This window comes from Candoia aspera, chromosome 3, assembly GCF_035149785.1.
Source record: "Candoia aspera isolate rCanAsp1 chromosome 3, rCanAsp1.hap2, whole genome shotgun sequence".
Taxonomy (NCBI): Eukaryota; Metazoa; Chordata; class Lepidosauria; order Squamata; family Boidae; genus Candoia; species Candoia aspera.
In genome coordinates, this window is record NC_086155.1 from 102,031,925 (window position 1) to 102,044,221 (window position 12,297).

At 38.7% G+C, this 12,297-nt stretch overlaps 1 protein-coding gene across 2 annotated transcripts in view; it reads right to left on the bottom strand.

Moving 5' to 3' along the window:
* Positions 1-12,297, bottom strand: part of SMG7 (SMG7 nonsense mediated mRNA decay factor) — a 59,659-nt gene that overhangs the window by 4,518 nt on the left and 42,844 nt on the right. The window contains exons 16-19 of one of the 2 annotated variants that reach the window (XM_063298437.1): positions 11,316-11,704; positions 10,024-10,398; positions 4,839-4,988; positions 876-956 (exon numbers count right to left, since the gene is read on the bottom strand). In XM_063298437.1, coding sequence (XP_063154507.1) covers positions 876-956; positions 4,839-4,988; positions 10,024-10,398; positions 11,316-11,704 — 995 coding nt within the window. The remainder of the gene's footprint in view (positions 1-875; positions 957-4,838; positions 4,989-10,023; positions 10,399-11,315; positions 11,705-12,297) is intronic. The other variant, XM_063298438.1, reaches the window with a different exon arrangement.

A 12,297-nucleotide genomic window follows, 5' to 3' on the forward strand; every position in this document is an offset into this window, starting at 1 on the left:
GTGTCCAGGAACAAGCCACTGCTGGAGTAGCCCACCCCATGAGGTTAGGGTGGCTCTTCCCCGATCACATTCCAGAAAGGAGTGAAAACTGTACTTTTCCAATGAGCCTTTGGGGTAGAAGATGCTACTTAATCCCAGGCAGCTGCTCAGGGGGTATACAGATTTAGTCTGGATGCATGCTGTAATGTATTTTTGTTTCTTGGCTTCTTTTTATGTTTACTGTTCTGAGGTGCAAGGCTCCCAGCATCTAAGTTCATGAGCATATGGTTGTATAAATAAATGAATATGTAAGTAGGACAAGAGAAATCTCTAGGGTAAGTGGCATCAACATGTACACACACACACACACACCCTCTATAGGCCCACTCCTGTGGCACTGGCTGAACTTAGCCAGCCTGTAGCTGCTTGTGTGTGCGTTGAAGGTCTTCCAATCTGGGTAGCTTTGGTAAGCACCGCAGGATTGTCTGCAACAGGAAGCCAGCCTGGAAGCATTTTGGCATTTGTTGAGGGGGCTTCATATCGGCTAACTCTGGTGTGGGTCTACCAGATACCTGCATGGTAATTGTTGAAGCCAGCCAGTCTGGAAGCCTTTCAGCATATGGATGCAGAAGCAGGCAAGGTGTTCCTTGCCTGGGCAAAGATCTTGGACAATGCGATCCTGGAGAAGGGAACTGGTAGTGCTGCCTGACTGCTTCTCTCTGGCACTGGCTAGCCCAGCCCTTGGTCTCAGAAGCAAGGGGATCTCTACTGCTTCCAAAACAGCTTGGAGGTGGTGCTTTGTTCAAAGCTCTACTAAACTACTCCTTCAAAGCATCGCCCGCTCCTAGCAAATTGACAAAGCTGTCCAGAAGAAAAGAGAGGAAGTTGTCAGTTACCTGATTGAGAGAGAAGCCTGTGAGGGATAGGAAAGATGGCGACTGTGACATCAGATCTGATGGTTTCTCCAACAGTGATTTCTTCAGGATAAGGGAAAGAGAGCATCAGAGTTTGTTATCCGCTTACAAGGGGGCTCATTTATCCACAGTAAAGATGAAACTAACACAGTGGGAACTGTCATAGGGGGGTTCATATAGCATGCACGAGAACAGGAATCATAATAAAGGTCCTTGTATAACTTCTACTATATGGTGCAGGCACTGAAAATAGCCAGTGTAAAACAAATACGAATAATTTGATTAAATTGCAAATGACAGCAAACACTGCAGTCAGTTATGTATGTAGCTCTCAAAAATGGCAATTCATCTGGGAAATTTCATACTAAAAGAACATGCTTTAACACCTCATGTAGTTTAAGAGTCATAAAACTGCAGTTTATCAAAGTATCCATTAACGTACCAAGAGAGGTATACAGACTAATAGGTCTCTGCTCAAATACCTTTATAATCTTACAATCTTAATATCTGAATTAGTGTTTCTGTGTTTCTATAACCACAAACCTGGAAGTATTTAGGCTTTTCTTTTTTAAAAAGAAATATTGACGTTGCAAATACATATTTTATCATTAGTCAAAATCAGGGTATCATGTTAAACACAATCTGATTAACTTAATTAAAACTGACTAATATGCAGACCTATATCTATCTTGCAAGTCTGTTTTTGAGTGCAAAAAAAAAGGTGGAATATTATATGAATGAAGACTACAGTTTCATTAGAAACTCCAATTTCCAATTTTATGCAAGTTCCTACATAATTCATCTCTAAAGAAAAGTATGGAAGTATGTGAGCAATGTGCTGGTGTATCAGAATTGGTAGGAAAAATAAATCACTGATGGCAAGACATAACAATCCTATACAACTCCTGGCTTTCCCCATGAAAAGTAAATCAGAATAAATTACACAAAATAGTAAAACAGTGATGCGAAACTGCTCAAGTTACATAATCTTGGAAGAAATTTGGAAATTTCTAAGCTTGGATTAGCTAGTTAGACAAATTAATTTTAAAGCATTTTTTAAAAAGATAACTGAATGTGCTTGGGGTTAGTACATTTTGGCTCTAATTGATGCTAATTGGACACATATCTGCAGATAAAAAGCCACACACCTCCATCTGGAGGTCTTGGCCTGACACATCATTAGGATTTGATTGGAAGGGAATCAGTGCCAACTGCATGATTCAAATCATTAACTCCAAATGATAGCTGGGAAGTGAGCATAGATAGCATTCACTCTAAAGAATCACTGGTCAATGACTGTAATAAATTTGATAGATTCTCTCTAATGGTTTCATATTCTTTTTCTACCCCTTTCTTCAGACAAAAATCACTTTGGTTTAATGGAGGAGAATTAAGTTGCTTTAAGAAACTGGAAAGGCAGTTTAAGGGTAACTGTCAGAAGATACATCAAAGTCAACAGAAAATTATATGGAGCCAAAAAATATTCTGCTAAAGTAAAAAAAATCCAACATTGCTTATGGAAGCTTCAGAAAAAAATCACTGCTCTTCAAATATAAAAGAACCATCATACAATACTATACAGTACATGGTTAAAAAGTAGCAATATAATTAATGCATGTTATGGATGACATATTTTATCTTTACAGTAATAAAGGATAAAACGTATCAGGTAATTGAAGGCCAATCTCTTTCACAACTTCACTGAAATAAAAGCCCTAGAATGATTATTTATGCACAATCACACTAGATTTTAATACAGATCAAGTATTTTCCTTGATTGAATTTAAAAATTTACACATGCACAAACACAGTCAGCAAGCTCAATCCAGAACTGCAACTCCATAAACTAGATGACTCTGCTGGTGGAATTTTAACCAATTCCCTTCCCTTTGCAGCAGTATTGCAACTGAAACTCTCCCCACAACCGAGTTCGATCCCAGCGGAAGCTGGATTCTCGGGTAGCCGGCTCAGGTCGACTCAGCCTTCCATCCTTCCAAGGTCGGTAAAATGAGGACCCAGCTTGCTGGGGAAGGTGACGACTGGGGAAGGCAATGGCAAACCACCCCGCTATAGTCTGCCAAGAAAACATCGTGAAAGCGGCATCCCCCCAAAGGGTCAGGCGTGACTTGGTGCTTGCACAGGGGACTTTTCATCTTTCACATACCTAAAGAAATCTGCTCTGGAATACTGGGAGACTTTTCAAAACAGTACATTAGTTGCAAAGGAAAAGAAGAAATGGCTGTCCCATTCCATTCCTTCAGCAGGGAGGCTCCCATGGATCCAAGCTTCCCATAATGAAAGGGAAGGAATCCAAAATGTATTTCTAAATGTTTAGATCCTTAATAACCTTCCATTCAATTAATCCATCCAACCACTGTGTTTACTAGGTAGGAACTATTTCTGAGAAACTGGTATTTCCAAAGTCCTATCGCTAGGAAATTTATACAAGATAGTCAAGACACTGCAGTGTATAATACTTGCTATTATTAATGTGTTGTGTGGTAGACTAATGCTCTTGCAGCATCTCTTTGCAGCATCTCATCTAATCATATGCATGTCTGATGTCGAAATGAACAGTTCCATGTACTGGGGCCCTCACTTTAAGGGAAACAGTTTTTAGCCAATTCCACATGGGAGCTATAATATATAAATAGGCATGAAGCTTATGACCACCATACAGGAATTTGACTTCTGGGATCTAAAATTTATGGGACTTCACTGACACTTACCTTCCCATCAAGCAGCCTAGATAAGTATATGATACAAATGCTGACTAACAAGAAGAAAGAAATCCCAGTGATTTTACAACAATCTCTCTCTCTTAATAGTAGCATTTCTATCAGGTGCTTGAGGGGAAAAAAGGCTTTGGATTTTCACAAAGGTTGAACACATATTAAGATACAAGATTTATTCATCTTCTGTGGTAAATACATAGAAGTACTTTATTTATTTTTCTCCACCCCCGATCCCAGGAGGGGTACAAGTACATAAATGTCATATATATTTTAAATACATATGACCTTTTTCATTTTTGTTAACCTATGATACCCCCAAATTAGATTCTTGAAAGAAGAATTGCTATTTTTATGTTCCACTTCTGGTTGACTAATGCAGTTTGCATGGAACCCTGATTTGACCTAAAAAGGCAATTCTTAATGTCTATATTAGCAAATATGAATATTTTTCATCTCAATCTTGCTTGAAGAGTTGTGTGTCCCTGCCTGATAAATGTGGAAACAGCTTGGGTAGCCTTCAAAAAAGGGGATCAATGGACCACATGCAGACTGTAGTTTATTTTCTTCACTTTTTTAGAAGAATGTCTCATTTCATTAAAATTAATTAAACTGCTGTGAAATGCTTACTAGGTGCTAAATTCACAGGTTTACTTCTAATCTTTGAATGCCTATTCTATTCATATTACAGAATGTAAAAGTATAGTCACTTTTGTACTAACACAGATGGAAAACTTAACTCGAAAGTTCCCTGCAAGCCAAGAAAGAACCAGGATTTGGGTCATGCAAGGTTGCAGCTTTCTGACGCTTAGACTGTGCTTGAATAAGACTTCTGGAGCAGTGACATGGTCAGATAAAACAACCCTTCTGGCTTTAGTACGCTAGCACACCCATTCGCCACAACTGAATACATCTGGAAAGTCCAGGTGACTCATTTTTGTAGAAAATGGAATTTGGTGGTGGATGGTTCATAATAGCCCCTTTTCCAGTACTTACAAAGAATCATGCATTGGGCCAGAAAGGAGCAACCTTGACAGAACATTATATTTGTGCAAAAGCTGCTTCCTCCTATAAGATCTCCACATTCCCCATTAAGACAGTTTCAGCAAGGAATATAGATTTCAAACCTCCTACTGACCTTGCAGGGGGGGAAAAAAAAGGAAGATATGGCAAAATTAGAGCAAGAAGCAGCAGAATTAAGTCAAATACATACAAAGAGGCTTCGTCCAGGAAGAGAGGCGAGAGGCCCCAGCAGAGCTGGGTAAAGATCAGGAGGATTAGAGAAAATCAGCTCTTCCTCCTCCTCCAAGGCAGCCAAACTCTTTAACAGGTCCGGAGGAAGCAGAGGGGAGCTCTTGGGGTCCTAGTGACAGAAAGGAGCACAGTGAGATGCAGCATGGAAAGGCAAGGAAGCAAGAACAGTACAGACAAGCAAAAAGCTTAAAAGAACAAAGAGGCTCATATGAAAGAATGCAAGGCAAGGATAGGTAAGCCAGCGTGCAAGAGCAAGTCAAAGAGGTAACGAGAAGAAGACAAGAAGAAATTCAAGGGAGGAAAGAGAAAAGCAGAGGCAATATACCTTCTCTCATTGCTTTGTGCTTTAGGAGTCACTTTGCTTCCCTTCAAGTTTGAACGTATAGATAAAGAAAACACCAGGATTGCCATTTGAGGAAAATGTAGTCCCTACTGTCGGGCTTAGCAAGTGTGTGCAAAGTAAGTATTTGTATTGTTATTTGTCCAGCATCTTAGCAGTTCTGTAAGGTGTAGACAGTGTTTTTGCCTACAATGCAAGATACATTTATACCACCATACTGATCAGAACTGGAAGATCTATAGATACTGTATATACAATATAGCAGAATTCTCAAATGATGCAATACTATGATCCTCTAAAATGATAAATGATTTTTTGCAACCCACATCATGAATAAAACTAACAATAAATGATATATAAAACGGATGTATTTTGCAGATGGCTAGATCTAAAATTTAGCTATCTCTCAAAAATTACTCTTGGCTTTGTTCTTCATTCTTGGTTATTCTATTGCAGGGTCACTCAAACAAAGTGGGAGCAAGCTTTGAGTTTCCTTGTAGTTACCACATGTAAAGCAGAAGCACTCTCAAAACCGGTGGCAAGCTTTGCTCCATGCTTTTTCTAGGCAAGTCCGCTAGAGGCTTGCCCAGGCAAAGTTGGAACAGGTTTTAGAGTATTCCTGCTTTGCATGCGCTGCTAAAATATTTGTGATTTCCTCTATGTGCTTGCAACATCCTAGAGGGTACAACTCATATTTTGAGAATCCCTCCTATATATGGAAATTGGGCTTTTAAAAAAAATTACTGCAAGTTGATGGAAAGTTTTTAGAATGCTACTACGCTCACAAGCAAGGTCCTTCTCTGATCTCATGAATACCATAGCTTTCCTCTTGGCCCATAAAAAAAATGGTCTGCCTTTTCCATCTGTTTCCTGTAATACTGCACTTCATGCCTGAAATATGTATCACCTGGGACAAATACCTCAAAACTGTTGTAGCTGGGATGAAATTCATTCTTTAGATTAATGAAATTAATCTAAATATACAGAAGTAGATAATCTGATACATAAAATGTTACTGGGCTTTATGGTATTCTTTCACAATATTCCTAGCAAACCCTCACAGGCAGATCTAATAAACTAAAATAGAATTTTTAAAAAAACTCTTCAACATATTTGCAGCTACTAACATGGAGCAATTGGCTTTCTGCTTTTTTTTTTTAAGTGAAGTGAAGTTATACAGGAATGAGGAGATTAACAGCACTAGCTTTATCTCTTATTAGGGCTATTGTCAGGAAGAACTTAGACATATACTTTGGAACATTGTCTTAATATGACTTTGATGGCCTGCTACAGTTAATTACTTTTTTAGAGGTGATTTTATGACTTGACTATTTCCCTGTATACACTGTTCTCAACAATATAAAGATAGAGGGATTAGCCTTCCTTGCTTCATTGGTTTTAGACAGCTGGGCCAAAGAGAATTCCAAAGAAATGCAAGATCTGTACTGAATAATTGATCTCTACTTTGCAGTGAATCACTAATATGGAAATGCAGACATGGCAGGTGTGAATGTTTACCAAAAGTTTTCAGAATAAATCTTAACTATTAACTGGTTATATCTGTGTTTCAGAGTTTTAGAACTACACTATCTACTGAGGTGCCACCTTAACTCACATTTAGACCCATGTGAGAGTTTCCACTTAGAATTTCCCTGACAAAGTCAGGGAACAACCTACAGAAAACAGATTTATATTTGCTTTCTTTACATTTAGGGAGTATCCAACCATTTAAATATTGATTTATATAAACTTACAGTGATACAGCTTGAGAATACATACATTATGCTTAACTGGAAAGTTCTGGGAGAAATACATGCTCAACTTGGACTTTAGAATTTGCCACCAGATAATGATCCATTCCTGTCCTCTTGTGATGATTAATCAAGGGTTTAATTTCAGTTGCAGAGAAACAAAGATTTTGAAGGTGGGGCATTTTAAGTTTTAAAAATCTTATGCTGGATATATTCAAGTATTACGCTACAAGCAAGCAGTATCATATGATGCTACAGTTATTTCTTTATGTATTGTAATATATACATATGTACATAATACATCCTGGCAAAAGATGCTGGGGAGAGGGGAAAAGTAAGTAAAGCCTGCCTAAACCACTGTACTGACCAATGATCCCTTACTTGGATAAGCTGGAAAAAATGAAAGAATTGGTAAGAGGAGAAAATACAGCTAAAACTAATTTAGACCAACACTGTATCTTGCCATACTTTTCAATCTTTGTAAACCATCCATGCTTCCCTCACATCCATATCACCACTTCACAGTGATGCCCTCTGTTGTTTATCTATTTCAGGCAAGTTGTTAAATACAAGTGTTTAATGTGCCTGTGCATCACATACAAAGCTGCAATGTTGAGTTTTCAGGGTTTATTCCTTTATTTGTTTAGCTTTGCAGTACATTTAACTGAAAAATATATGAACATAAGAAAGGCACTTTACTGCATGTTAACTTGTAGACAGCACATGATGAATTGAATAGACTTGGGTTATGAAATGTTTGGCACATATATGAAGTTGCAGGTTGGATCCTGAACGTGGTAAGAGCTGTATATAATGAAAGCAAAGCACGCATGAGAATCAACAGAATGCTTAATGAATGGTTCAACATTGAGCAGACAGTAAGACAAAAATGTGTGGCATCTGTTTGGTCATTTAATGTATTTATGGATAATGAATAAGGAATGCTTATAGTGCCATCACATGTATATTGGTTAAGGATGTGAATACATATATACTTTTGTATGCAGATGATGCCATGCTGTTAGCTGAGAACACTAATGGCTTGCTGAGAATTGAGGAGTACAGATCTGAACATTATGTAGCAAAGATCCAAATAGTTGTATCTGACAGGAAAAACAGAGTGAAAAATTTCAGATGGGAAAAACTTAAATAGTAAAAAACTAGAGCAAATAGATTGATTTATGTATACTACTGAATCCACATGAAAGATGTGAAAATGGATGGAGAAATGTCAAGACAGGTAAAAGTAGACAGATACTAAGTAGTCTGTCACAAGAAATGAATGTTTGTCAAAAGAAGAAAAAAATGGCTCAGAGTATTCTTCTGCCCACTTCTATGGAGGTAAGAGTTGGGTATGTCAGCAGGAACATAAAAATTGAATGCAGTGGGCATAGATTACTTAAGAAGTGTGGGTGAAAGCTGACTGAATGGGTGCTAAACTGATGAGCACTGACACAAAAGTAAAAGACCAGTAGGAAAGAAGCACACTGAAGTGGCCTGGTCACAATGAGAGAATGAATGAGGACTGAATCACAAAACAAATATATGAAAAGCAAATGGGTCAAAAGGAAGGGGAAGACCCAGAAATTGTAGCTGGATAGAATTGATAAGATCCTCAAAAAGGAAGTGAAGTTTAAAGAACAAAAGGCAGTGAAAAAAGTAATGTGTATCTGTGGTTACTTTATTACTCCCTTTCTGTTCTTTGCAAAACATTGCTTATTCTAAAAGGGAACTGTGTAATGGCTAAACACATATATATGACTTTTACAGAACTGTTGCCAAATGCAAAAACACATGCATGTGTATTTGGAAAAAGACCCAAACCAATAGCAAGAAAAGAGTATTTCTGCTGTTGTTGATAGGCTGTGCTGAAGTAAACTCACTGTTGTTGCTTGTTTGCTGACTGATAGTTAGCAAGTTCCCATTGGCATTTAAGCCACAGCCCAGCAGAAACTACTGGTGCTTCTGTTTAGAATCATCCGGTCACAGACTCCTCAGTATTTGTATTGCCTTATTTCTCAATACAACCCTGAGTATTCTTTCATTCTTTGAGCAGGGTCTTCTTTTGGATCCTCAGTCCAGTATTACAGTCTCCAAGTTGTGGCCCTTAGGGATTCAACTCCCTTTGTCTCTGTGGAAATTTCATGGCCTTTAAAGGGGGTTTATAGATCTTTATATATGAATAGTAGATTGTTATACAGTCTGATTCTTCCATCCTACTTTTATTTGGCTGATAGATTAACACATATTTTAAATTATTATGGATGTACATTGCCAGCCTTGAGAGATAGACCAGATAAAAAACATGGCCAGATGAGTTAATTTTACTTTATTGTAAGGTTACATTAACAGAACCTTGTAAGCCTGAAAGTATATTTCTCCCCCTCTCCCTTTATAGCCCAAAAAACTAGGGAGGGTCTCTTCTGAACTGCTTGCCCCATCCACATTCCTTCTGCGGGCTAGGTTGCCCTTTATCTGACTGTTCCCATGGCTGCCTCTCTTTGCCCTGTCTCCCAAGGTCAATTCCACATACTATTACATATATACAATGTCCTATCCTAAGTCTTGTTTTAAATGTATTGTTGTGTTGGTTATTTTAGTATAAATATTTGTTTACTGGGTTCTGGGCTTATTTTACTGGATTGATTTGAAATTATTCTGGGAGGTTTTGTTTTGTTTTTGTTTTGTACTGTGCCTTCATGAAGGGGTGTAACTGTGAACAACAGAATACAAGAAACATTACGTTTGCTCCATTGGAGCACAATACACTTGAAATATTCCAGTGGAATGTTCTAAGTGAGGTTGTCTAGTTCAGAGTTTAAAACAAAACAGCTTGGGATTATTTTGGTTTCATGCAGCAACAATAGTAGGACTGTGGAACCACAGAGCCAGAAACACAGACTCATCAGTGAACGCCAAGCAAAGCATGACAGGAAGACATGACTGGCCTACGCACCTACTCTTCCTGGCACTCTTGCAACTCACCATAAACTGTTCAATTTGTGGTGTAAAGGAAACTACTTCCTATATTCTGTGGTCAACTTTTAGTTTACCTCAAAACCCATCCTCGACATTGGGTCCTGCTCTGGGCGGAAGACTCCTTGTTGACGTTTCCCTCTGCGGTCCATGTTGGCTTGTTGCTGTGCCATCACAACACGGTTATCAGCCATACCATAGGAGTCCCAGTAAAATTCTGGCACTTTGACCTCTGAGGGATTCTGGTTATATGGCTCCATAGGGAAAGGCTTCATTTTCTTCTCCAGAGGCTGCTGTTGTTGCAGAAGAGGAGGCTGCAAGGAGTGTTCAAAGAGTTTCACAGGATCCTGGCCCTGAAGATAGTACGGCTGCTTCACAGGCATGATCTTCCCCAATGGGCCTTGAACCTGAGAGGGGTTCCAGAGCTGCTTGGAGGAGTCTGCCTGGGGATACTAAGAATACATATCCCAGCATTCAGCATCATCAGCAATAGAGAGCCTCTGGATAAGTGACTGATTTCAGGTTCCGGTAACCAATCACGTGAGCAACAGAGCAAACTGAATATATGAATGCCAAATATACTCTGATTCAGAATTAAACAACAGGGTTGAATACCCTCAAGCACTAAGGATAAGGAAAAAAAATTCTTTTGCTCTTCTCTGTGCATATGCTGTTCACTGGATACATAGCCTTTTTATAAAAATATATTCAATGCACAACACATTAGGCAGAATTGCACAATTAATTCTACAAAGCAAAATTCACAAATTTATGGTTTCTTTTTGAGATTAAAGTTTCCAGACCTCACGAGCAGAGAAAAACTAAAGAAAGCTTTTAGCATATAGAGACTACAAGACTAGCATTTTAACATTAAGACTCATTTCTTTCAATGCAGATACAATTAATGTCACAGTTTTGCAAGCACTACAGTGCATATTAAGTTGTAATCCTTAAAATATGTTTAGTGAATCTTTCAATAATACCAGTTTATCATACAAAAGACTGGTCATCCCATACTTGAGAAAAAGCAGTAGGGAAGGTTTTATCAAATATAATCTGAATTATTCTGACAGCTCAGATTCCAATCGGTAGAAAGGAGACATTTGATTATTAGTAAATGTCCATTCTGACATTCCTGTTCTTGGCCTTCAACTATGTTCCCATCTTGTCCACTTTATTCTGCCTGTCTCTTTCCCAAAGAACTTGCCAATTCCTTTTCTCCTTTATTGGTTTTACTTTGCCATTAAAACATCTACAGAAAGACAAGTATTGCAATCCAAGTTTGAGTCTTTGTATTATTTGAGTACAAAGCCTACAAAAATTTGGATCACTAATACATTCCCATCCCTCAGAGTTACCAGAAGTTCACCTGTTGGAATCCAGAGTGGTGTGGAGGACTCTTCCCTAATGTCTGCACAGCTTTGGTTGGGGACTGTTGCTGCTGCTGCTGGGCGAGAGCCTGGACCTGTAGCTGGCTTGCAGACTGGGTTGTTGCCTGAGCTGGTAAGGATGCAAGGGGCTGCTGAGAAGGGGATGGAGTCTGTTGAGGTCCCTGGTTCATTGGGCCTGGTCCAGAGGGCCGCTGCTGGCTGTAAGGAATGTGGGATTGCTTCCCAGCTTGTACCTGATTTCCTGCAGGTGAATGAGCTGAAGGCTGAAGAAAGGTTCCTGGGACAGAAACACCACCTGGGAAAGTATATCCTGAGCTCATAGAGAAAGCCACAGGAGGAGGAATAACATAGGCAGGAGGCGGGAAGCCTTGAAAGAAAAAAAGTACATTTTTTAATAACTGAAACCTTGGATAGTACTTCCTGCCTCCTCTTCAAGATTAACCACAGAGACAGATTATGATTGGGTCTTTGTTTACCTCTCTGATCCTACTAGCTAAAGAGAATCTCATTTTGTAAAGTAAAGACTTCCTATGGGTCAGCATTCAGTTATAGGACTGGATTAATTCATTCTATACTTCTGTGCTGAAGAACTGTGTGCAAGTAAGCCTGCAGATGTACTCTCACTCTAGAACAATTCTAGAAAGGCTATAATGTCCTAGGGGATGCTTCACTGTGACCTTCAGGGGCTTTATGCTTCTTTGCAAGAAGTTCTATACAAAGAAATTACTTTGAGCAATATAGGGATGTTTCGCATTTATTATGTTTTCCACTTCAAAACTGACCCCTTTTTGTTTGAAAAGATGTAAAGGTTTTCTTCCTCTTCACACATATATAAACTGAAATAAATACAAGATGGCTTCTCACTCTTTGCATCTTGGCAAAAAAGACTGAAAGACTGATGCCTGGCAAATGCCACATAAATTTACACATTTAATGATTATGCCTACTTTCTAGACATAA